The sequence below is a fragment of the Capricornis sumatraensis genome, chromosome 3 (assembly GCF_032405125.1).
Source record: "Capricornis sumatraensis isolate serow.1 chromosome 3, serow.2, whole genome shotgun sequence".
Lineage (NCBI taxonomy): Eukaryota > Metazoa > Chordata > Mammalia > Artiodactyla > Bovidae > Capricornis > Capricornis sumatraensis.
Window position 1 is genome coordinate 75,970,940 of NC_091071.1, and position 23,397 is coordinate 75,994,336.

Here is a 23,397-nt window from a genome sequence, read left to right on the forward strand (position 1 = left end):
AAAATTTATGTATGAACATACTAGGTAGCTCAAGAGTAGGAAATAAAACTCCTAAATATTACTGTACAAGCCTTTAATAAAGACATAGGAAACATAGTTGGGGGACTGAAACATATTACAGATAACTTTTTTTTTAACTGAGGGACTTATTTTTTATTTATTCATTTTTCTTGGCATATATATAATGGGTACAACTAGTATGTGGGAGAGAGAAGAGAAGTAAGTACACCATTATGAAAAATGCCTCTTTATCCCATAACAAGTGGAATGGCCTAAGAATGGGCAACAGCCGCAGAAGCTGAGGGTGACGTAGGGAGCTGAACCCAGGGGATGGTTTGAAAATCCGTATAAAGTATTGGACCTCAGGACCACGGAATGTCAGACAACTAATTCTTCCCCAGCAGGATACTTCCTCTCTGGAAACGTTGAACCCAGAGAGGCTTACAGACCTGGGAATTCTACCCAGGAGACTGCGGGTAGGTGCATATGGGAACAGATGTGCTACATTAAAAATAGCAGACTGAACAGGAAGGTTTTTTAGTCTCATTTCCCTGTCAAGTTTCTCAAAGACTGATAGCTGTTCATAATCTAGGCAAGAAATTGGAGAATTATCTTCTATTGACATTTATACTTACCTTTGGCAGGAGAAAAAAAGCTGGCCACCTGATTACCCCTCAACTGAAGCCCTGGAAACCTCAGTTCACAAAAATAAGACTTTTAGACAGTATTTTATTGCCTCAGTCTTGAGTATGAGCTAACAGCTTAGGACCTACAGACATTTGCAGAAAGCACATAATACAAAAGATTTTTTTGGTATGCTTTCCTCAAATGCTGACAATTAAGAAAGAGTTTGAGACTGCACAGTTCTGTTTATTTTCTTGGTATATGTACAATGGGTACAACTTGTATGTGGGAGAGAGAAGGGAGATGAAGTGAATGAAAACAAGTCTGTGTCAGCAGTTGGAATCTGTGGAAAGGGAAGCAAAAATTTAAGTGTCTCTGAATCTCAAGTCAAATTAGCAATTCCGTTTAGAAATAGGTTCTGTATTACTATTAGTGTTCAACACTTAACCATTGTTTGAAATTTTATCATACATTTACTTGGTTATTTTCTCACTGTCTAGCACAAGAGTCCCTAAACTTTTTCTGTCAAGAGCCAGTTAGTAAAAAAGTATTAGGTTTTGCAGGCCCTACAGTCTCAGTCACATCTACTCAAATCTGTCATTATAACACAAAAGTAGCCCTAGATATTATATAAACAAATAAGCTTCACTGTGTGCCAGTAAGCTTTTATTTACAAAAACAAGACTGTGGACCCACTTTGACCTGCAGACTGTAGCTTGCTGACACTTAGTCTTGTCCATCTAACAGTGTTTTGGGGATATGAGAGAAGGTATGCCATAAAGTTGTACCCTGTTGCCAGTGCCTAGGGATATTAAATGCTGTTTGAATGAATTGAAGAAGTCTGTATGACACTTTTCGTTAGTATTTTGTGGCCTTCCTCCTGTAGATTCTATGCTTTCTAAAGACCAAAAGTGACAATTCTGTATTCTTATCAGAACCAATTTGTAAGCTAAAGATTGCTCATATTCCAAATGACATTGTAAAGGAGCATCTGCTAAGTTAAGTGACTGCTTTTGGGTAAAGAAGATCTTTTCCTTCTCCTGAAATCTATGATATGAAGACAATTTGGCAGATAAAATATACAGAATTTTTAAACCAACACAAGGATCCAAGTTTTCTTGAATACTACATAGAATTTTTAAGCTATTATAATTTTGTCTGCTTAAATATAATATCTTGTAGTTAGCTTTTTAAGCAGCTTTCACAGTATTCTGTAGGCTTGTTTTATCTGCTGAAGATAAGAAAAAAAAGGAAAGTTAGTCACACAGTTGTGTCCGATTCTTTGTGATCCCATGGACTGTAGCCCAGCAGGTTCTCTATCCATGGAATTCTTCTGGCAAGAGTACTGGAGTGGGTTGCCATTCCCCAGAGGCCCTAGAAAAAATGCTTGAAACAATAAATTGAACAGGTAATGAAACTGTTCCATGATCAGCACTACTCTTGTTTTACAGTAAACCTATGATGGACTTGTTGATTTTCCTCTGTGCACAATATCACTTAAATCCATCAAGTCACACAATTGATCTGCTCTCAGCTGAAAAGAACCCCATTAAATTTAAGCCAAACACACCAATAGGAATGTTGGAGGTGGAGAAAGTAATTTTAAAGCCAAAAACTCTGGATAAGAAAAAACCTACACCTCTAATACCAGAGGTAAGATTTTCATAGTAGATTTTGACATAATACTGTTAATTTTTAAAATCATTCTTTGCAGCTCAGTGTAAATGAAATAAAATTTGCCTTTCCTGGTCTAATTTGATATAAGTATGGCTATTGTGTTTTCCTGAACCTTTTTGCTTAGGATTCACTTGGTTGTTTATCCTTGGATTAACTAGGATTTGGAGAATACTTAAGATTTTTAGATGTGCTAAAGTGATCTTTTTGACAGTATCAGAATCTGACAATTATGAAAGATCTATATTTTGAGCTACTCTTTTAAAAAGTATTTTACATTTTTTAAAAAAGGCTTTAGAATTCTTTAATACAAATTCCTCTAAGAATTTAAAACAATTTTTTTTGACTTCTCTGTACGTGGTAAGTGGTGGTTGTAACTTTTTAACTTATAAATTATTGTTAATTTGAGCTGCACAATGGCTCGGTTTTCTGTAATGTATGAATTTTAAGCAAAAATTTTTTTACCGCAGTGATAATATCATTCATCAGTTCTCCTTTATAAAATTGTTCTGTTTCTGTAAGCAAACGGGGGGGTAGAAGTAATGGGTTTCTAGAAATACTCTTTCATTAGGAACAACATAAACCATTTTTAACTTTAAAAAATATATAAAGGTTTATTTTTAAAATTAGTTCATTTACACATGACTTGAGTACATACATTCTCATATTTTCTTCATATTCTTATGAGAAGGTTTTTTTTTTTTAACAAAAAAGTTACCTTTTTTGGACAATACTAAAAATTCTTTGCTTTCTACAACATTTGATTGGATATTAAATATTAATTAGGATATTGGGCTATTTTCCATAAACATATGTATACTATTTATCTAAATGGAAATTGTATTATTTATGTTGTAGCATTTGACTGTATGTGGTATTTTAGGAATATATGTTAAACTTTAAAGATCTGCAGTCTGTAAGTTTCACTTAACTTGCTCATGTTTCTAAATTCCATTTACATACAAAATTTAATTCAATTGCATTAAAATATGGAGGTGCTTAAAATCTTCTTGGTAACTTTGAGTTAGCAGTATTAAATGTCTAAATGAGGGCTATTATTCTTTACTAATATATTAAAATTAACCAAAGTAGTAATAATAGTAGTGACAACAATAGTTAGTTACGATTGCTAATGTTTATGTGTTGATAATTTACAATTTGCCATGTGTTAAGCTCTTCATATGGATTAACTCACTTATCTCAAATAGAAGCTCAAAAATGTTAGTGTCTTAATTAAAATATCCCTTTTCCATTGAGACAACTGACAAACCATTAGAAAAATAAATATTTCTCAACTAAAAAAAATAGAATAAAACATTTATAATTATATAATGTATGCTAATTTTAAAGTAAATATTTTAAGGAATAAAGCAAAAACACCTGTAGGACTAGATAAGAGGCTTTTTATGTTTTGTTTTGGATTTAAATCTACTTAATACTTTATAAGAGTTATGAATTTAATCTAAATTACTTAATAAGCAACTTTTTTCCAAGAATCTGGTTTGGATTTAGGAAGTAACATTAATCAAAATGAAAATTTTACCACAAAGTAAAAAATACTGTATATTGTATTTGTTCCAATACATAATTTTCCATAAATTATCTCATTGTTCTAGACATCACTGTAGAAAGATGTAGAAAGATGGTCAGTAAACTATGGTAATTTCATATTATGCAATGTGAGGGTGCTAGAGATATAGGAATAGAGCCTGGGGCTTAGGTTAAGGTCTGAAGTATGAGACAGAAATTTATGACATTCTAGTGCTACAAAGACTATTCTAGAAAATGCTTCCAATCTTCTCCAGATCTCAGGATGGAAACTCAGGCCACTTACTTCCACGAGAAACACCATAAGTTAAAAATAAGGTCACAGGACTTGTATATCATCATGTTATTCACGTTAATTCTTAATGTTACCTATATTATTGAACTTGGCTATGGAAGAAGGATTCTTACACAATAAAATGAAGGTTCTTATTATCTTGAAAAAAAAAAACCCAGTAAATTATGGTGTAACTCTGGCTTTAATCTGTGTTTCAGAAAACTGTGAGAGTAGTGATCAATTTTAAGAAAACGCAGAAGACAATAGTGAGAGTTAGCCCACACGCACCACTTCAAGAACTTCTCGCCATTATATGCAGCAAATGTGAGTTTGATCCATTACACACACAGTTGCTGAAGGACTATCAGTCTCAGGAGCCCCTTGACTTGACAAAATCTCTTAATGAACTGGGACTGAGAGAATTATATGCCATCGATGTCAGCAAAGGTGAGTAAGACTTTGCATGTTCATTTGACAGGATGGGCATATGTGTGCATGTTTTGTGTTTATGTATTAAGTATTCTCAGATTCATAAAGAATCCTGTAGTAAAGTCAGTACATGTCATTGGAAATAAAAAGAGAAAACTAAATGTAATAAAATTTAACTTGAGTTCAGTTATTAAAATTGGAATAAAAATTTGTCTATCTTAGCTGTCATTTACATTTTCCACTTTTCCATCTACCTTTGAATATTTAGGGCATCCCTGGTAGCTCAGCTGGTAAAGAATCCGCCTGCAATGCAGGAGACCCTGGTTTGATTCCTGGGTCAGGAAGATCCCCTGGAGAAGGGATAGGCTACCCCACTCCCGTATTCATGGGCTTCCCTGGTGGCTCAGATGGTAAAAAATCCGACTGTACTGTGGGAGACTCACCATGGTTTTGTCTGAGTCTTAATTTTCTTTCGAATTTGGGAGTATACTGACAAATATTTTTCTAAGTTCAGCACCCAAAATCAATTAGCTTATAAAATGAGTCCGTCTAGTTACAAAAGTCTTCAAAATAGGAATACTTGGAGTATAAATCTATAGATATAATATATTAAAACTTGGAGACTTTAGATAATGTTGGTTTCTATGATATCTAATAGATATATGGAAGCTTATTTATTTAACACAAATCTGTTTTATTAGGAGTAATAAAAGCTTTGTGAAGAATGATTACTTACATCTTCTCTGTGTAGAGAACTTCAACTTTATCTTAAGATTGTGGCTTTAAATAATTCATAGACAAATGTTTCAACTCAGTGATGTTTTATACTTGAACAGACATTATCTTTACAGTCAATTTACCCTCTTTCACTCCCTCCTTCTGTAGCCACTTCTGTTACTGCCTTCAATAAGTCATCTTTACAAGGTAAGATATATGAATCTGTAGGAAGATTATAGTATAAAATCTCTATTTCTATTGGGTAAATTACAAAAACGGCTAATGGGACTTTTCTGGTGGCTTAGATGGTAAAGAATCTGGAGACGGGTTCAATCCCTGGGTTGGGAAGATCTGGAGAAGGGAATGGCTACCCATGCCAGTACTCTTGCCTGGAGAATTCCATGGACAGAGGAGCCTAGAGGACTATAGTCTACGGGATTGCAAAGAGTTGGACACGACTGAGTGACTAACACTAACCAACTAAGCTGATAATATTACTTATTTTCTTAACGCTAACAATAAGTACATTCTGTAAGAGATTTTAATTTAGAAAATCTTTGGGTTTTATTTCTAAAAAATAGTTTATAAGCTCCCACCTTGATTTCTGAATTTAATACAATAATTACATTTCAATAACTATTTGAAAACTAATATCACATTAAGAATGAGAAAAACATACCCTTCACTCTCAGACAAAAAAAGGGATTTTGCTGGGGCCTTTATTGGGTACGTACACTGAAAGCTTGGTGATTCCAAGAAGGGTCCCAAATTATTTCTTTTGAAATTGTTATTTGGAATATTAAGGGTATATTCATTATAGGAAATGTTTGCAAATTTAAATTGCTTGTGAATATTTTGTAATAATATGGAAACTGCTTATGCTAAAATCAGCTTCTAAAGCTCTTTAATGTTTAATATAGTATATTTAAAAAAACTTTTACATGAAATTTCTGAAAAGGAATATATAAAAATTTTAAGTGTGGATACCTTTGGGTGGTAGGGCTATGAGTGACTTTTTTCATTCTTCTTTTCTTTATATTATAGAGTTTTATAATGGAAATATATTACTTTCATAGCAGAAAACTTTATTAAAAATTAGCCAATAATAATAAAGTCTGGAAATCTTTTCCCCATTAAAAAAGAATAGGTTCAGATAATTGATTACTGTAATAATTACTCCCTACTAAAAAAACTTAATAAACTAGGCACATTAAGTGTTATTAAATTACTGAAATCTTCTTTCTTCACCATTTAGAATGTTTTCATAACAGAATGAACCTCTCGATTCCAAGAATTAAGAATTATACTTATTTATTTCTAGTGGCTATCATGAAGACTAGACTAATCAAAGGAGTTGAAAATTGTTATGATTGTAAAGTGTATACTGGCCAATAATCAGAAGATAGGCATGTGAATCCTGATATTACCTTAGCTACTAAGCTCATCTGGCAAGCTGATTAGGCAAATAACTTTATTTGTCTGGATCTCGCCTCCCACCTTCATGATGATCAAGAGAAAAAAATGTTCTCTTGATTCTTTCCAGCAACAGCATTCTGTTACTTGTACATGGCTTTCACTCCTAACTTTGCCACTCTCTACATACATATTGCTACTGCTACTGCTAAGCAAATTCCATAATCTTGTTGGCCTCATTTTGAAGCTGCTGAATGTGCTGATTGCTAATATCCCCTCCAGCTGAAAAAGTATGTGGTTTATGCAGAGTATTAAATGTTGTGAATATAATCTTGAGAGACTGTAACAGGAAAACGTAAAAAGCTTCTTTTACAGTGTCAGAATCTACAAGGTCAATCCAAACATGGTAAATGCCCCTGCCTCCTTATTTTGTCTGATAAGATCAGAAGGCTTAGAACTTTGTGTGCAATTATTTACAGCCTCTCTTTGAGAAACAGGAAACTACAGTATTTGAGTTGCTTTTCTAAGTAGGCTCAAGTCCTTGTTTGTCCTGGTGTTTAACTGACTTGTAGTTTTCCCTGAAATTGAGGTTTAAGTGAAGACTTAGGAATTAACCACTATTCAGGATGCCTGGAAATTACTTTGCCAAAAATAACTACATGAGTACTCTGGTTAGAGTTATTGCACTGCAGCGCCATGTGAACTTGCTATTTACTGTTCCAATGAAATTTAATTGTATATCTACACTCAACTAATGGATTAGTCTATCTGAAAAGGAAATAGTAGCATTTCTTAAAAAAAGAAGTCAGAGGTATTGCACATCATCTTTAAATGGGTACTGGATTCAATTCTAGTGTTTAATGTCTATTTGTTTTGGTGCAAGTTATTCAAACTCTCTAGTCACCGTCACCCAGGCCTTTCAATTCTTTACAGTCCCCAACTTATAACAAGGGCTCAGAACAGCTCAGGTAGCTTGTGACACCTACCTCACAGGATTGTTCTAAAGGATGAATTAGGCATGTGAAAAAATTTTTGACCATAAAATGCTGTCCACATGCCTATTATTGTTAGTTGCTAGCATTGTCAGTAAACTCATCGTACAGAATACATGCTGCTAAGTCACTTCAGTCGTGTCCGACTCTGTGCGACCCTATAGACGGCAGCCCACCAGGCTCCCCTGTCCCTGGGATTCTCCAGGCAAGAACACTGGAGTGGCTTGCCATTTCCTTCTCCAATGCATGAAAGTGAAAAGTGAAAGTGAAGTCGCTCAGTCGTGTCTGACTCTTAGCAACCCCATGGACTGCAGCCTACCAGGCTCCTCCATCCATGGAATTTTCCAGGCAAGAGTATTGGAGCGGGGTGCCATTGCCTTCTTCGACAGAATACATAGTGCTTATTTAATATTTGAAGCATCAGATTTATGAAGTTTTAATTTGTGAAATATAGTTCTCCTTTAGTATCTTATTGAGGCATATTGCATTAATATATTTATTGGTGTTAACTATCTTTGCTTTCCTGGAATAACTCCTACTTTGTCTTAAACTATTTAAGTTTTGAAACTTTTTCTTTAAATAAAAAGACTAGAAAATACTATGTATTTAAGACTATCATTGAGCTCTAAGTTTTGCTACAGATATATCCCACATATTTCAACATATAATACTTTGTCTCCAATGTCACAGAGATTATATTGTGATTTGCCATAAAATTCATATGTGTTTCACAGGAGAGATGTTTTTAAAATGTATCAATGCCCACTCCTGTCTCTCTTTTTAAAATCTGCAACTTATTTGTTGAAGAAACCAGGTCATTTGTTTTATGGTATTTTCCACATTCAGAATTTGGCTGATTGCATCCTGTGGTGCCACTTAACATGTTCTTTTATCCCCTGTTTCCTATAAATTGATTGTTAAATCTAGAGACTTGATCAGATTTGGGGGAGGTATTTTTGATAAGAATATTTCATGGGTTGTATTGTGTATTTCCATTAACAGACATGTAATAACAAGTTACCTTTATGGATGTTAGCCATCAATAATCATTGCCGGTATCTTTTAAAATTGAAGTATAGCGGATATATCACTCTACAGCAAAGTGACTCAGTTACACATACATATAATTCTTTTTAACATTCCTTTCCACTGTGGTTTATCACAAGACGGTGAATATAGTTCTCTGTGCTATACAGTAGAACCTTGTCGCTTAGCCATCCTATCTACATATGATAGTTTGCACTCCAGCTGCCACTCCATTCCTTCCCCACCCCTACCTTCTCCTTGGCAACCGCACGTCTGTCCTCTGTGTCTTTGAGTCTGTTTCATAGATAGATTCGTTTGTATCATATTTTAGATTCCATGTATAAATGATAGCATATGGTATTTGTATTTCTCTTTCTGGCTTACTTAGTATGAAAATCTCTAGGTCCATCCATGTTGCTGCCAATGGCATTGTTTATTGTTTTGGGGGGATGAGTAGTATTCCATTGTGCGTATATACCACCTCTTCTTTATCTATTCATCTGTCGATGGACATTTAGGTTATTTCATGTCTTATGCGGAGAAGGCAGTGGCAACCCACTCCAGTACTCTTGCCTGGAAAATGCCATGGATGGAGGAGCCTGGTAGGCTGCAGTCCATGGGGTCACTAAGAATTAGACATGACTGAGTGACTTCCCTTTCACTCTTCACTTTCATGCATTGGAGAAGGAAATGGCAACCCACTCCAGTGTTCTTGCCTGGAGAATCCCAGGGACGGGGGAGCCTGGTGGGCTGCCGTCTATGGGGTCACACAGAGTCGGACACGACTGAAGCGACTTAGCAGCAGCAGCAGCATGTTTTATGTATTGTTGGCAGTGCTGCTGTGAACATCACTGCACATGTCTTAGTTAATTAAGAGTTATAAAACAATTATAATCTGTAACAAATATTCCTATAATTAGTAGTTGAGATATTTCTAAAAGAAGCCAGTTTTCCTATGTCAGCTATTTATCTCTCTCAGTAGAATTCATTCAGAAAAACCAGGATTAAAATGTGATTCCCTTAATTTTTAAAATAATGGCCAATGAGAATCAGTTACTTTTTAGTATTGTTATGAATTTATGGAATTAAGCGTGTGCTATGTTTCACTTTATTGAGTTATTCTTATGATGTCCAAATTGTCCTGACTGTGGTCAGGAGAAACTGTATCAAGTTGGTTCCTGAGATGGTTCCTTTTAGTGGGAAATGGGATTTAGAAACAGTCTGGGCCAGGGTGACTCGGGGGTACTGGATTTGTTGTTTGTAGGCCCTTTCAGTTGACATTAGAAAATACTGTTTAGAAAATGAAATGTTACCTATGCAACATTGAGATTTGACATTTGCTATTCTGATTAAAATATGATTTAATTTCAGCACTACTGACATTTGGGGCTAAATAATTATTTGTTGTTGGGCTTTAGAGTATTATTGTCTTGTGCTTTAGAGTATTATTTAGCAGCATCACTAGCCTGTATCCAGCAGATCCCAACAGCACATTCTCTTCACCCTAACTCAGTCCTGACAACCAAAATTGTCCCCACTGCTACTGCTGTTAAGTCACTTCAGTCGTGTCCGACTCTGTGCGTCCCCAGAGATGACAGCCCACCAGGCTCCCCCATCCCTGGGATTCTCCAGGCAAGAAAAATTGTCCCTAGACATTGTTAAATGTCTTTGGGTGAATGTGTGTATGTGTGATTGTATGTGCAAAGTCACCCTCAGTTGAGAACCATTGGATTACAGAAATAAAATTTTTAAAACGTTTAACAGAGTGCCAAGTAATTATAATGAATCATGCTTTGGAGAATTAAATACTTCATGATAGTTTAGCTGAGACAAAAAAGTAGAATTCAGAATCAACAGAGACAAACTGTATGATAACAGCATCCTTTTTACAACATCCTTTTAAAAGTAAAAAGTGTCCTTTATACTTCTGAAATGTTGGTAGTTGTGTATAAAACAGACTCTGAGTCACTACGAAATGGGTTTATGTCCTAGCTCTGTCATTTCCTGACCTTTGCTCCAAGTATGTAATCTTAGTTTCTTTAAGCTTCAGTTTTCCCTACTATGGAACAGGAACAATAATACTAAATGTGCTTGCTGCTTTGAGAGTTAATTAGAATATGAGGTGCCTAGCAGAGTGCCTGGTTCATAGTAGACCATAGCTAGTAGCTTTTATCATTAAATACAGTTATCAAGGAAAAGTAATTGAGAGAAACCTCAGAGGTGAACATATAACCCTGTGAACAAAAGTAAGGTGCTTTTTTTCTATTTTAGAGTCCTGCCACATATCACAAAACCTAGACCTTATGAAGGATAAAGAAAGTAAAGGGTTTTTCAGCTTATTTCAACGCAGTAAGAAAAAGCGGGAGCAAGTACGTATTTTCTCATGTAGTATTTTATAAGACTATTTAATGTTTTTAATTGCATGTGCTTTTTACCATGGAATTACCTGTAGATTTTGCCTTTTCATTCTGTATTAGACTGTCAGTGCCCCTGCGACTCCTCTAGTAAGTAAACACCGGCCAACTTTCACAAAGAGCAATACCCTTTCCAAGCAGTATATTTCAAACACCCTGCCGTCGGATGCCCCCAAGAAGAGGCGTGCTCCACTGCCTCCAATGCCAGGGCCTCAGAGTGCCCCCCAGGACCCTGCGCACGTTCAGGAGAGGCCAGCTTCTTGTATGGTGAAATCCCCGAGTGTGGATGAAACAGAGGAGGTAGGTACATTTGTTTTGTTTGTATTTTTAAGATGGGGACGGGGACCATCCATTTTTCCTCTTAACTAGCTTGTCCTTTTCCACATAGGCTGCTAATAGTAACATTCACTCATATGTAATTAGATGAATAACTAGTTACTAGCAGCGTTGGAACCACGAAGAGAGTCCCTGTGTACAGTTCTGAAATGCAGTAAAGAATAAAATGTCTATTTTAAGTAGCTTTTATATGCAAGCAAATATATCATCTGTAAACCGTAAAGTCCTGGTTTATTAAGGCCCAGCTGGAGGTTCTTGTTTGATGCATGTATTAGGAAAGGAAATATTTATTTTTGAACACAGCTTTTTTTCTTTTTGTTAACAGCAACACAATCTATGTTACTTTCATGGTTTTCTAACTACATCTAGTCAGATCTTGACCTGGCTCTCAGATTCTCAGGGGGGTCTGCCTGATACATGTATACTCTATTATAAAAAAGTCTTTATATATAAAATACTACAGTTACTCTCATATACTTAGATGTTCAAGGCACTGTTCTAGGTGTACCTTTTCCGCAAACATTCTCACTATTATTTCTCTTTAATCCCCAATTTTCCTGGAACATGCTATTTTGTAGAAATCCACTTGCAAACAACTTTTCATGCCTGTAATTTCTGTACACTCTTTGCTTTATTCAGGTGAATTATATATGAAGTTTTAAGTAACTGTGATTGAATATGAGACCATATATTTTGTGGCTTGGAGTTGACAATTGTTCTAAGTAACTTTAAGAGCAAATTTTATTTTGAGGTGTTTGAGAAACTCAGTTTTCTTGTGTCTAGTTGAAGGATTTTGTTTCCGCCTTAGAAAGTTAGTGAATTCAACTAAGTTAGTGAATTCAACTAAGGGTGAATTCAACTAAGTTGGTGAATTCAACTAATCAAGAGATTAACCCTTCTCAACTAATAAACTTTTTTGTATTTTCTTAATCTTAGACATATTTTAACTATAGTTTTAAATTGTAATTTATAAACTGCCATGTGTTTTTAGAAAGTAGCAACTGGATTAGATAGAAATGAACTTAAAAAATGCTTGAAACTCAGTAGTTACTTGGAAAGTCATTTATTAAGCTGTCTTATTTCTATAAGGCTCTCTTGTCAAATGGCTGTGGTATAAAATCTCATCTTACACATCAGGAGGATGGTTATTTTTTCAAATTATAGAATCGTTTACTACAGAGTTTTCCAGGGCAAATGCTTGGTGGTTGGGTTCAGTCTTTAAATATGTGTGGGAGTGTATAGGTCAGGCAAGAGGAACCCTGTTGAAAGATGCAAGCAATGTGAGGCCTGTTGGTGAGTCTGGGCATGCCTAAGAAACAGAGATTGAAACTGAGTGAGAGAAGCAGGGACCCCATGTCAGGGTCAGAGACTTCATTCTGTGACCATAACTAGTTTGCACTTCTTCATAGCAAGTCATTTAAAAGGTAGCACTTTCAGGATCATTTTATATTTTTAATTACCATAAAACTGCACTGTAAGAGTATAAATTATTACACTCGAGTGGTTACCAGTCTGTCTTTTCCTTTATATAGAAATACATCTTAGCCCCATGCTCACAAACCTTTCCAGATGACTTCATCCAATCTATTACAGTAAACCTCTTTTGTGTTTGGAGCCAGAAGAGGTCTACATTGTCTTTCTAAAAGTCAGCTTCTTAAAATTCTAGGCTGTACTACCAGTGACCTCACCAAAAACCATTTCTTTTGATTCTTGCTCTCTGTTCTGTGACCAGTTGATGCCCCCATGTTCAAGGCTAATTTTTTTTAGTTTGTTGCCTTTGGAAATTTAGACATTTTTATATAATTTTCTAATTATTTTTTCCTTTGATCTGGACATCTGGTTAGTTCTTTGATGTATTGTTTAGCAGGATCTGGAATTATTTATTTTTCCCTAGAGAAGCTGCAAAGTCATTTTAAAAAATTTATTCATTACAAAAATTTCTTAACAGTGAAGCTGTGGTTCTCTGTGTGAGTATGTGTATGAGTGTGTGGACATGCACACATGCATGCTCCTGAGTTCATGCCTTCCAAGGCATCTTACCACATATTGCCTTCACTTCTTTGCCATATTCAGTGGGACGGATCACCCTTTGGTCTAATTTTTTCTCTCTTCTGTGGCCCTAATTCTCTTCTTATAGCTCAGCTCTCTTCTTCTTTTTTTTTTTTTTTATCACAAGTTCTTTATCCATTTTCTAAATTTGGAGGTACCTGAATTCATGATCTTAGTCTGTGTTTACTCTTTCAGAGAAAACATCTATTCTTTGTTGAGTTTTCAGCTGTAGTGTTTGGAATAATGTCCCCCTCAAAAAAAGTCCAAGCCGAAGATCTAGAGATGAGAAAGTCCTGGACTTAAGTTGGGCCAAATCCAGTGACTGGTGGTGTTACAACAGCAAGAGGGGAACATTGTTTAGTCGCTCAGTCCTGTCCAACTCTTTGCGGCCCCCGGGACTGTAGCCCACCAGATACCTCTGTACATGGGATTTTCCAGGCAAGAATACTGGAGTGGGTTTCCGTTTCCTTCTCCAGGGGATCATTCCAACCCAGAATGGAATCCACATCTCCAGCACTGGCAGGCAGATTCTTTCCCCTGAGCCACCAGGGAAGACTCAGGCACAAAGGCACAAAGGCACAAAGGCAAGGTCATGTGACGACAGACGGAGATTGCAGTGGCACTGCCACAAGCCAGAGAATACCAGGAGCCTAGAGGAGGCGAGGAAGGACTCTCCCCACTGACTTCCGAGGGATATGGTCCTGCTGACACCTGATCTCAGACTGCAGCAGAACACATTTTTGTTGGTTGTAGCTGCCCAGTCATGGTCATTTGTTCTGGCAGTCTAGGAAATGAATACATCAGCTTTGTATTCCAGTCTCAATATCGTTCCACTTGCAGTTTGAACTCATGGTTGCTTATTGACTCCTCACTGCCTGATTGTTGTTTAGTTGCTAAATCATGTCCAGCTCTTTGAGACTCCATGAACTGCAGTATGCCAGGCTTCCCTGTCCTTCACTATCTCCTGAATTTACTCAAACTCATGTCTGTTGAGTCAGTAATGCCATCCAACCATCTCATCTGTCACCCCTTTCTCCTTTTGCCCTCAATCTTTCCCAGCATCAGGGCCTTTTCCAAGGAGTCAGCTGTTCGTATCAGGTGGCCAAAGTATTGAGCTTCAGCGTCAGTCCTTCCAATGAATATTCAGGGTTGATTTCCTTTAGGATTGACTGGTTTGATCTCCTTGCTGTCCACGGGACTCTCAAGAATCCTCTCTCGCACTACAGTTCGAAAGCATCAATTCTTCAGCATTCAGCCTTCTTTATGGTCCAACTCTTACATCCATACATGACTACTGGGAAAACCATAGGTTTGACTATACAGGCCTTTGTCAGCAAAGTGATGTCTCTGCTTTTAAATATGCTGTCTAGGTTTGCCATAGCTTTTCTTCCAAGCAGCAAGCTTCTGTTAATTTCATGACTGCAGTCACTGCAGTGATTTTGGAGCCCAAGAAAATAAAATCTGTCCCTGTTTCCAGTTTTTCCCCATTTATTTGCCATGAAGTGATTAGACAGGATGCTATCATCTTCATTTTTTTAATGTTGAGTTTTAAGCCAGCTTTTTCACTCTCCTCTGTCACCTTCATCAAGAGGCTCTTTAGTTCCTCTTCACTTTCTGCCATTAAAGTGGTATCATCTGCATATCTGAGACTATTGATATTTCTCCAGGGAGTATTGATTCCAGCTTGTGCCTCATCCAGCCGGGCATTTCACATGATGTACTCTGCATGTAAGTTAAATAAGCAGCGTGACAATATACAGCCTTTATATATTCCTTTCCCAGCTTTGAACCAGTCTGTTGTTTCATGTCCAGTTCTAACTGTTGCTTCTTGTCCTGTATTCAGGTTTCTCAGGCGACAGGTAGGGTGGTCTGATATTCCTGTTTCTTTAAGAATTTTCCAGTTTGTTGTGATCTGTACCATCAAAGGCTTTAGCGCAGTCAATGAAGCAGATTTTTTTGGAATTCCCTTGGTTTTTCTGTGATCCAGCAGATGTTGGCAATTTGATCTCTGGTTCCTAAATCCAGCTTGTACATCTGGAAGTTCTCAGTTCATGTACTGCTGAAGCCTAGCTTGAAGGATTTTGAGCGTACTCTTGCTAGCATGTGAAATGAATGCAGTTGTGCAATAATTTGAACATTCTTTGGGATTAGAATGAAAACTGACCTTTTCCAGTCCTGTGGCCACTAATGCATTTTCCAGTTTTGCTGACACATTGCGTGCAGCACTTTAGCAGCAGCATCTTTTAGGATTAAGAGCTCAACTGGAATTCCATCACCTCTACTAGCTTTGTTTGTAGCCATGCTCCCTAAGGCCCACTTGACTTCATACTCCCGGATTCTGACTCTAGGTGAGTGACCAGACCATTGTGTTTATCTGGGTCATTACAACCTTTTCTGTACAGTTCTTTTGTGTACTCTTGCTACTCTTCTTAATCTCTTCTGCTTCCTTGAGATCCTTGCTGATTCTGTCCTTTATTGTGCCCATTTTTGTATGAAATGTTTCCTTCGTATCCCCAGTTTTCTTAAAGAGATCTCTAGTCTTTCCCATTCTATTGTTTTCCTCTATTCCTTTGCACTGTTTGCTTATGAAGGCATTCTTATCTCTTCTTGCTATTCTCTGGAACTCTGCATTCAGTTCAGTATCTCTTTTTCTTTCTGCTTTGCTTTTTCTTTCTTTTCTTTTCTCAGCTACTTGTCAGGCCTCCTCAGACAACCATTTTGCCTTCTTGCATTTCTTTTTCTTGGGGATGGTCTTGGTCATCACCTTCTGTACAATGTTAGGAACCTCCATCCATAATTCTTCAGGCACTCTGTCTACCAGATTGAGTTCCTTGAATCTGTTCGTCACCTCCACTTATAAGAGATTTGATTTAGGTCATACCTGCGTGGCCTAGTGGTTTTCCCTACTTGATTCAGTTTGAGTCTGAATTTTGCAATAAGGAGCTGATGATCTGAGCCACAGTCTGCTCCTGGTCTTGTTTTTGCTGACTGTATAGAGCTGCAAAGAATATAATTCTTCAGCTGCAAAGAATATAATCAATCTGATTTGGGCGTCAATCATCTAGAGATCAATGTATGTAAAATCAATCTCACTTATTTTTCCCAGTTTGAAAAGCTCAGGATGACCTCTGATGTTCTTTCTTTTTCTTTCCACATCCACTTATTCACTTTCTCTTTACAGTGTCTCCTTGTCCCTTTCTTGTATCCCCTCTGCTAAAGCCATGCCTCAGGGAAGTCCAGGGGCAGGAATGTAAGGAGAGGTCAGTACTTAGCTTGTCTTGCCCCTTTTCATCTTCACAATATGAAGGATATGGCAAGCTGCCACATTTATAATTGTCACTTTTCAGTTCAGAAACTTTGGATAGATGGCTGTTATTTTCCCGGCATTTAAGGCCCTCTACACAGTGTGGTGGGTGTGAAAGGCTCGACACACATCTCCCCTCCTCTCTCCCCTTTCTCTCTTTCTTTCTAGTTATTTTGAAGTATAATTGACAAATAAAATTGTAAGCTATTTAAATACATTGTGGCAATTTGAAATACATTGTGAAAGAATTCTATCTATTTAATTAACATGTCCATCACTTCACATATTATTGGGTTTTTTTTGGTATGAACATTTAAGTTCTATTTTAGCAAATTTCCATTATATAATACAGTGTTGTCAACCATAGTCAGTATGTTTCCATTAGATCCTCAGATCTTATTCATCTTCTAATTGAAAGTTTGTCCTCTTTTATCAATTTCTCTCTATTCCCCCATTCCCCAGCCCCAGGTAACCTCTTCTACTCTGAGTTTGATTTTTAGATTCCACATGTAAATGAAACCATGCAATATTTGGCAGTCTTTGGCTTATTTAATTTACTGTAATGCCCTGAAGGTCCATCTATGTTGTTACAAATGGCAGGATTTCCTTCTTTCTCATGGCTGAATAATATTCCTGTGTGTGTGCATATGTGTCTGTATATATGTGATACACATACATATTTAACATATCACATCTTCTTTGTCCATTTATCCATACATGGACACTTAGGGTGCTTCTGTGTCTTGGCTATGGTGACATGGGAGTGTAGGTATCTCTTTAATATCCTATTTTTGTTCCCTTTGAATACATATCCAGAAGTGCAATCGCTGGATCATATGGTAGTTTCTATTTTTAATTATTTCACTGACCTCCAAACTGTTTTCCATAGTGACTGCACCCATTTATGTTCCTACCAAGAGTGCACAGGATTCTCTTTTCTTAACATTTGTGTCAGCACACATCTCTTATAGTCTTGATAATAGCCATTCTAACAAGTATGACATGGTATCTTACTGTAATTTTGATTTGCACTTCCCTGATGATTAATGATGTTAAATACCATTTCTAATACTGATTGACCATCTGTAAATCTTTGTAAAAATATTCAGTTCCTCTGCCCATTTTAAAAATTGCATTTGTTAGGCTATCAAGTTGTATGAGTTCTTTATATATTTTGGATATTAGCCCCTTACCAGATACATGATTTGCAAATATTCCCTTTCTGCAGGTTGCCTTTTCATTTGTTGGTGGTTTCTGTTGCTGTACAAAAGCACAAGTTTTTTTTTTTTTTTAATGTTAACTCCTCATCATTTTCAGTATACTTCTAACTCTAACCAGAAGATTTGACATCACTTGTGCAAAAACCATGTTTCCTATGCTTTTAGAATAGAGTAATTCCCCCAGCTTCATCTTTATTCCTCCTCGCTCATTCAAATTATAACTTTCCTTTACCTGCTTCATGGACAATTTTTTAAAGATTCCAACATGGGATGATCTTACTTTCTCTGAATTTGTCTCTCTTGTGTTTTTATGTTTCATTTTAATTTATGTATATGTTTAGGTAGTATCATATATATCCTATGATATATATTTCTAAAGATGAAAAGGAAAATACAGTGAAAATTCTCCATTCCAACACTGCTGCCAGCCAAATTTTTATGCCTAAAGGCAACCAATAACACTCTTGTGTATTCTTCCAGCCTGACTATATGTATATATATTCAAGTCAGTATTCAACCTACATATGTTTTAAATTTCTCAGCCAGTCATATGCTACATGTATTATGTTATACCTCACTTTTTGGTACTGAATGATATATTTTAAATATCCTTATCAATACATAAAGGGCTTCCCTTTTTAAGGTTGCATAATATTCTATTGATGGATATAACATGTTATGGGATAGACACCCTATCCTCTAAAGATAAACATTGTTTTATTGTTTAAAGCTTATAACATTGTTAAATTCTCCCTTTTTAAATTCCCAACCAGAAGATGGGATTTGTGTTCCCCAGAGAAATTCTGTAACACAGTAGGTGTTCAAGAGAATTGATAAGTAAACTTTTAACCACGGTTTCACACAATCAGGTATGGGATATACAATGAAAATGTCAAATAAAATTCTAGTATTTCATGGGTAGATCTGGTAAATTTTAAGACGTACTTGGATAACTTAAACATTGCTTACATTTACTTTTTAATAGTAATTGGCTCCAATAATTCTTGGCAATATTTTTCCTAAGCTTTTACAAAGCCAGAATTTTGGCAAGGTTGTGTTAAAAGCTTCAGGACCAACAACTAAAATGTAGTGTGCATTGCATAATGCATAGAAATGAAATTCACTCTTGAATTGAAATTTTTTTATAGCATCAGATGGAAAGATTCAGGAAATTCAGCAAAGCATATAGTCATAATCACTGTAGACATTTTATATCTGTTGTAACAATTTAGTTTAGAATTTGAAATTTTAAAAAGGCACTATTTTTACTGCCTAAAAGCCTAAAAGTAATACCAAGCTGGGAAAGATTACTGGAAAAAAATAAACGACAAAATAATTTCCAAGTCGGTGAAAATTTTGGATACATCCTTGTCCTATGATTTTTAATGTTTAGGTGGTAAAATAAACCACAAGGGTGCGCTGTTTAACAGAACTATAGCATTCTGATTTTTCCAGTCTTTTTCCCCAAAGCATCCTTGGAATAAAGCAGAAAGAAAATATTGGAAATAGTTACATTATATTAGAAATAGCAAATGCTTATCTCTTGTGGGTGAACTACCAGGAAACAGAGCTAGAGAGAGAAATAACAGTAATGTGTGAGAAAGTGATTTATAGTTAGCAGAGTTTTATTCATTTTGAATTTTTATTTTAATGTTCTTTAGTAATCACTGATATGCTATTTGCCTTAGGCTTAGAGATAAGTCAGTCTGTCTGTAGCCTGGAAAAAATGTTGCTAACCACACCTATTTTATACTTTTTGGCAGTCTATATTTAATAATTTGCCTCATTCCTCTAAGGCATTTCTCCGTACTGGCAAATTAAGGTATTTGGATAGTGATTTTGGAGCATCAACTGAAAATATTCACATCAAAGGCTGTTGATTTTCTGAGCTAATTTTGGCAACCAGGCGTGCAGTTTCCAAAGAGAACTCAATGATGATCCTAGTTAGTAAAATAATTTATCCTAACCTTTTGGGGGAACATTTCTGCATATAAAATTCTTTCTATCCATCTAAAGCATCTATTTTAAAAGACTACACAGTTTACTGGCACTTCTACAGTGTCATTTTCCTTGTAAAGGTGAAATACCTTGTTTTCTATGGAAATGTTCATTTGGAAGAGAAAACTATCCAATTAGAAATTTTCTGGCAGTTTTACTTGGTTCTTTTAAAGCAATTTTTGAATATGATTCTGCCTGAAGATGTGAAATGCCATTTGTGCAACAACATATGTAGGAGCTGGCCCATGCTGTCATTTCATGGACTAGATCACATGTATCACTGCATAAAATGCATATAATTTTTAAAATAAGGTTGTCCTTGACTTTGTACGTGACAGAAGTCAGAAATGCAGTGATATTGACTTAAAAGTGACTTAGAGTTCTGGGACTGAAACTAAGTTCAGAAATCTAGTTTCTGACCCGTGTCTGCTGACCAAGTATCTCTGAAGAGCACATTTAATGAAATCAGCGGCCAAAGGACATCCTAGTATTATTGATAAGTTAACCTTTTATGCTTATTTTACATTTGAAGAAGAGGAAGGAGAGTTGGACAGAAGCTGTAGTAATCTTGACCCATAGAATCCTAAGAATCTTTTGGAGAATTCTTCATGCATTTGGTGTGACTTTGCTGCTTGGATGTGTGTATACACAACAGAAAACTGCTTTTCACTGCTACTAGCATGACATCTCATTTTCTTTAGGATATTGACTTTTGGCTGGAAACATAACAAGGAATGCTTTTGACTGGGCATTTCACTTGGTCTCATTTTGCTTTCTGCTGCAGACAAACACTCAAATGTTGAGAAACTGAAATTCTTTGCCATATAGTCTTATGCAACTGAAATATAATACCTAGAGTGTTAGTTTTTTAACAGCTGATTTGTTTTTTTTTAAATACTTGACATTTTTCATCTTTTACCCAATTTCGTCTTTTAATATTTATCATGCTTTACAAACAGATGAGAGATTGTCATACGGTTATGAAATGTGCAAGCATATATTTGGTCTTGCTTCACTTAATGAGTTTAATCTAGTCATTTTATGCAGAGTCATTAAGGTTGTTGTAATAGAGCATATAAATTTTCAGAAATATACCCCTTTGTAATTTTTTTTCTCCAGGTTATCTCATAACATTTGATTTTCACCTCCACTTTCCACTTATGATACAGAAAGTGGACCACACATATAATTCTCCAATTGCCTAGGAACAGTGGTTGCCATGGCATCTTCAGCCTGATATACAGTATACAGCTGTCTGTACTTCCAAAAATATGACTTGTTTCATTCAGTAGAGAAATGTACCAGCACAATAAAATATTTAATATGCTCGCTTTTTTAAGGTTTTCCCAGATACAAGACATACTTTGCATTGTACTTTTCATCAGATCTTGAAAGGGTCATAATCACACAAGGGCAGAAATAATGACTAATGTTTATATAAAATTTGCTAATATTTCCGACAAGGATCACTTTATTCATTTAATGCTCATGACATTCCTCTGAGCAATTACTTTTTAAGCTTCTGCCAGCTTTACCTCTGACCTAAATGCAAATAAGCACATTATAAAGTTGCTAAATTTTAAAGAACAGTACATTCAAAGAACAATAGGTCATTTGTGGAATTAGTGGGGATTTCACTTCCTTATCTAGTTTGATATTCTGAGTTAATAAAATATCATTGAGGGACTACCCTGGTGGTCCAGTGGTTACAACTCCGCCTTCCAATGCAGGGGGCACAGGTTCAATCTTTGATCGAGAAACTAAGGTCTTGCATGCTGCAAAGTACAGCCCAAACTTTTTAAGTGTCATAGAAAATAATCAGTGTTAGGGGTCTTCCTTTACAAGTTCTTGTAGGACAAAGCTTTCTTAGCCTTTCTGCCACCTTGATATTTGGGACCACGTGGTTCTAAAGGCATGCCTTTCTCTGGTCAGTCAGTTCAGTTGCTCAGTCCAACTCTTTGCGACCCCATGAATCGCAGCACGCCAGGCCTCCCTGTCCATCACCAACTCCCGGAGTTCACTCAGACTCACGTCCATCAAGTCAGTGATGCCATCCAGCCATCTCATCCTCTGTCGTCCCCTTCTCCTCCTGCCCCCAATCCCTTCCAGTGTCAGAGTCTTTTCTAATGAGTCACCTCTTCGCATGAGGTGGCCAAAGTACTGGAGTTTCAGCTTTAGCATCCTTCCTTCCAAAGAAATCCCAGGGCTGAACTCCTTCAGAATGGACTGGTTGGATCTCCTTGCAGTCCAAGGGACTCTCAAGAGTCTTCTCCAACACCACAGTTGAAAAGCATCAGTTCTTCGGCGCTCAGCCTTCTTCACAGTCCAACTCTCACATCCATACACGACCACTGGAAAAACCATAGCCTTGACTAGACGGACCTTTGTTGGCAAAGTAATGTCTCTGCTTTTCAGTATGCTATCTAGGTTGGTCATAACTTTTCTTGGGGTGGAGAGAAGCTGGCCCCTTTCCTGGAGCTTCCATAATAAAAAGGTGGGGTCACTTGGATAATGCCGGCCATACAGTCTGAACTCTCTTCTGGGATGAACTGAGTTGGTCCTAGCTTGTCCCCTTGATTGCTCCTTTGCTCTGGTGGAGGCCCTAACTCAGTTACCTGTAGGGTATTCTCCTGCTGTGCCTCTAGACATCCCTCTGTCTTGATCACTATGACCACAGAGAACCACAGTTACCACTGTCCTCTTTTTAACTTGATCTGATCTCTGCTTTCTCCTGGTTCATCTTGTCTTTTTTCATTAAAGATATACTACTTAGGCCCATATCTTCAGGCATTTAAAAAATGTTATAAATAAGGGATTACCACTAAGACTTGACTACATACTTTCTCAAAGTATTGGAGGGTTGATAAAATGGAAGCAGATTGCCTGAGGGACAGAAATGTAAAACCCTTGCCAAGAACAGGTGTAACACAGGTTGTAAAATTTGTGTTTTAGTTTTATTCTGATATGTGTGGAGAGGGCTGGAAAGAATTATTTTGTGGCAGAAGAAACCCTAGCCTGGCTTGAGAGAGACTCTTGGATCTGCCAGAGGTCTCATATTCTTCTTTGTTTTGGGGTTATTTTTCTCATTGTCTTCATCATCTTCTACCTTGAAGGACAAGACATTGAACTTTGTGGTTTGGGTTTCTCCTCTGTAGAATAAGGTTTTGTAACAAAATTTCCAAAAGTCTTTTTCAACTCTAGTATTATAGTATTGTTTTTTGTGAAAGTTGTTGTTGTCATTTAAAATCGGGCTTTAACAAATGAAAGTGCTCCGTTGCAGGGGTCTTTGGTTTGGTCAGTGTTACACTGGACAGTGATATCTAGTCTTGGTATTACTCATCTAAAGATTTTTGAACCCTGAAGAAGGATAGCAAAATAA

At 36.5% G+C, this 23,397-nt stretch overlaps 1 protein-coding gene across 1 annotated transcript in view; it reads left to right on the forward strand.

Annotated features, from left to right (window-relative positions):
• COBLL1 (cordon-bleu WH2 repeat protein like 1) overlaps nt 1-23,397 on the forward strand; it is a 177,174-nt gene that overhangs the window by 120,239 nt on the left and 33,538 nt on the right. The window contains exons 5-8 of the mRNA XM_068968456.1: nt 2,076-2,277; nt 4,339-4,567; nt 10,969-11,066; nt 11,175-11,411. Coding sequence (XP_068824557.1) covers nt 2,076-2,277; nt 4,339-4,567; nt 10,969-11,066; nt 11,175-11,411 — 766 coding nt within the window. The remainder of the gene's footprint in view (nt 1-2,075; nt 2,278-4,338; nt 4,568-10,968; nt 11,067-11,174; nt 11,412-23,397) is intronic.